Raw genomic sequence first — 3,269 nt, forward strand, 5'->3', positions numbered from 1 at the left:
AATGTTAATTCGTAAGCAGAAGAAAAAAGATAATTTAAGAAATGAATATATCTCTTATATTTAGGCCATTTGCAGTATTAGATATTTTTTTTTTTTTGAAAAACTATTATAATAGAAATTTAGACATATATATAAATGCACGAATTGTATTGATCCAACCAAGAAATTAAGTTTAAAATATTTATCATGTATAAGTATTCTTAGTGTTTGCCTTACAGTGCATCCTCTTTTAAACATTTTTATAACATTTATTATTTTTTATATCATTAAAAATTTTTTTATATATAATATGTGTCAAATGTAATAGGCTGATTATTTAATTCTAAGGAGGGATGAGGAACTGTATTACTTTCAGATGCTTTATTTTGAATTTTAATGTTTGTTTACGTACGACAAAATTCTTAAAATAAAAGACTGATATAAAAGGAAATGAATATAAACCTACTTATAATTAAATTATTGTTCTTAGTAATATTTTTTTTGTATATTTAATGATATTTACCTTTATGTTAAATGAAATTATTTGCCTAAAATCAACTAACTGTTTTATATATATAAATCATTTTCCTCCAACCAAGGTAATATGGAAATATATGGTAATACGCACAATCAAAAAATATATATTAAATAGTTTTAGTATTTTGCATATTTAAATATGTTTTTACAATGTAATATATTCTTTTGAAATAATTGAAGTATCCGTTTTAACATATATGTTATATTTTTCTAGATTCATATAAATGTGAAATTAGTATTGCTAAATATACATAATAAAAATATATACTTTATGTGAAAAATTCACATGTATATATGTTTCATGCAAATTTGTATTAAACAAATGTCTAATTGCTTAAAATAATTTATAGAATTAAAATTAATATAAATTCCTTGAGTGATATTATTTATATTTTTAACATTGCAATTTTTTTTTTTTATGGTTGTGAGGGATCTTTTAAATTATTTTTATAAAATATATATTATGAGGATTATATGCTTTATAACTTCCATAAAGTAAGGATACTTTTGGTAAATTTAAAATTGTTTTTTATATTTGAAATATAAAATTAAGAGTAAATAATAATATAGTTCTCCTTTAAAAAATGAAATATAAATAGAACATTATCAATTATATAAATCATAAAGCTTTATATTTAAATGGGAAATATAAATAACATTTCTCCTTTTACATTTTTTCTTACGTAATTTTTGATTTAATTATCTTCAATAAAAATTATATAAATAACTATAAAAAATATGGTTATAACAAAAAACCGTATTCTATTTTACGCATGACCTAATTAAAATACTATATTATTCTACCAAGATTTTACTTATATTAATGAATTTTATAAGAAAATCACACGATAACTCATATATTATTATTATTTTATTTTTTATATTTCTTTCTAATATATATATTAAATTAAAAAAAAAAGGTAAAATAATTTCATAAATTTATAAAAACTTTTTTTAGAAGTGATAGTATATACTTTTATATAAATAAATAATATAACCTTCAAAATAATTTTAAAAATAAAAAGGATCAGTCTTTATATACCTCTCAAAGGTATATTTTTTTTTGTGAATTATATGATTTATTATAAATCTTATATTTAAAATATATTATATACTACAAATGAGTGCACATGTTAATTCAGTGAATAATTGCAATTCTACAAATAATATTGAACGAGATTAAACAAAATATTGTTGTCATTATTTATTATTACTAGTTATACACTGTTTGTAATAGATAATATAGTTTTTAGCAATGGAGAATTTCCCAAAACGTAATTTTTACAAAGTAAGAATTATAAATTGGGAAATATTGTATATGGTAATAATTCTTTTAAAATACAAAACAGTGTATTATCTATATTTTCTACATTCTATATTCTATATATACTCAATATTTCTAAATATAGAAAAATTATTTTTATTATTTTATATTTTTTTTTTTGAACAGAATTATAAAAAGTTTATTTAATATGTTTACTATAATAAATAAATTATTTATGTATTTTGAATTTTTGTTAATGAATTCATTTTCTATTATTTTAAATAAAATTGTATATTTATAATAAACATTAAGATAAATATTTTATTATATATTTCAAAGTTATATTTCCATGTCTTTGCTGTAAAAAAATTATAGATATATAATTTTAATTTTGTTTTTACAAAAATAAAAGAAATAAATATAAATAATAATAGGGTCATTTATAATAAAAAGAGTATTGTATTATTGTCTATTATATGCTTTCTCAGTGTATTACCATTCTAAAAATATATAACATGGAAGAAAAAACGAAGTCATTGTTATATATTGGAATTGTTACATTCTTCATTTTATGTCGGATATGTCATATTAACGATGATATAGTACTATAATAATATTTAAATATATTTATATTTTTTGTATATTTTGTTATTTAGTTTTGTTAGTTTATATTTTTACCATGACATCCATTTGATGGACTAATAATTTATTTTTTTTTTTTTAGGGAACATTAAACAAATATTTTAATGAGAACTACATGCATGATAGTAAATTAAATATACGAAATTACCGATCTCTAGAAAAATATAAACAGGATAAAGTTTCAAATAATGTATGGTTAAAAGAAGAGGTGCCAAATAATGGAACATGCGAGAAAAAATATGTATCTATTAATGAAAGAGTATCCCCAGGGAAAAAGAAACAATCAAATGGGTTTTCATCAAATAATTTGGGAGGCAATAAACAAGACATGAAAAATAAATCTTGTATTTTTGAAACCAAACAATATAGCCGTTTAGAAAAAAAAATATTCAAAGAAATTGATTACGTAGATTTTCTTAAAAACAACAGAACAATTAGCAATAAGGTTTACTTTAAAACAATATATAAAAAATATGTACCACGATTTGCTTTACCTTTATTTTTTTTACTTTTGTTTTTTACATATCTCTTAGCCGATTTTTGGGGATGCGGACTTATAGGAATATTGTGTTATGTATTGAATAAAATTACACCTGATTGGTTAGAACCTTTACATGAATTGCTAAAGAAATCTGCTTTAGCCCCTTTTTTCAAATCTATTGGTAAATTACCAAGAGATCCCTCGACAGGTAGAAAAGTTCCGGACCACTTTTACGTAACAGGCTTTTTAGGTCTTTTTATATATTTAATTCCTTTCATAATATTCGGTGTTACACTTATATTAAAAGTTGTTTACTACCATAAGAAAGTTAAAAAATATCAAAAAATTAAATTTGGAAAAAGGTAA

General features: G+C 19.9%; 1 protein-coding gene across 1 annotated transcript; it reads left to right on the plus strand.

Annotated features, from left to right (window-relative positions):
- Window positions 1-2,295: 2,295 nt before the first annotated feature.
- Window positions 2,296-3,269, plus strand: PmUG01_00034200 (fam-l protein; the record flags this gene model as incomplete). The annotated part of the gene is made up of 2 exons (XM_029008463.1): window positions 2,296-2,382; window positions 2,505-3,269. 2 exons carry the CDS (start codon window positions 2,296-2,298, stop codon window positions 3,267-3,269), a joined length of 852 nt encoding a protein of 283 aa, XP_028859326.1.

The sequence above is a fragment of the Plasmodium malariae genome (genome assembly GCF_900090045.1).
Source record: "Plasmodium malariae genome assembly, contig: PmUG01_00_16, whole genome shotgun sequence".
In the NCBI taxonomy this organism is placed as follows: domain Eukaryota; phylum Apicomplexa; class Aconoidasida; order Haemosporida; family Plasmodiidae; genus Plasmodium; species Plasmodium malariae.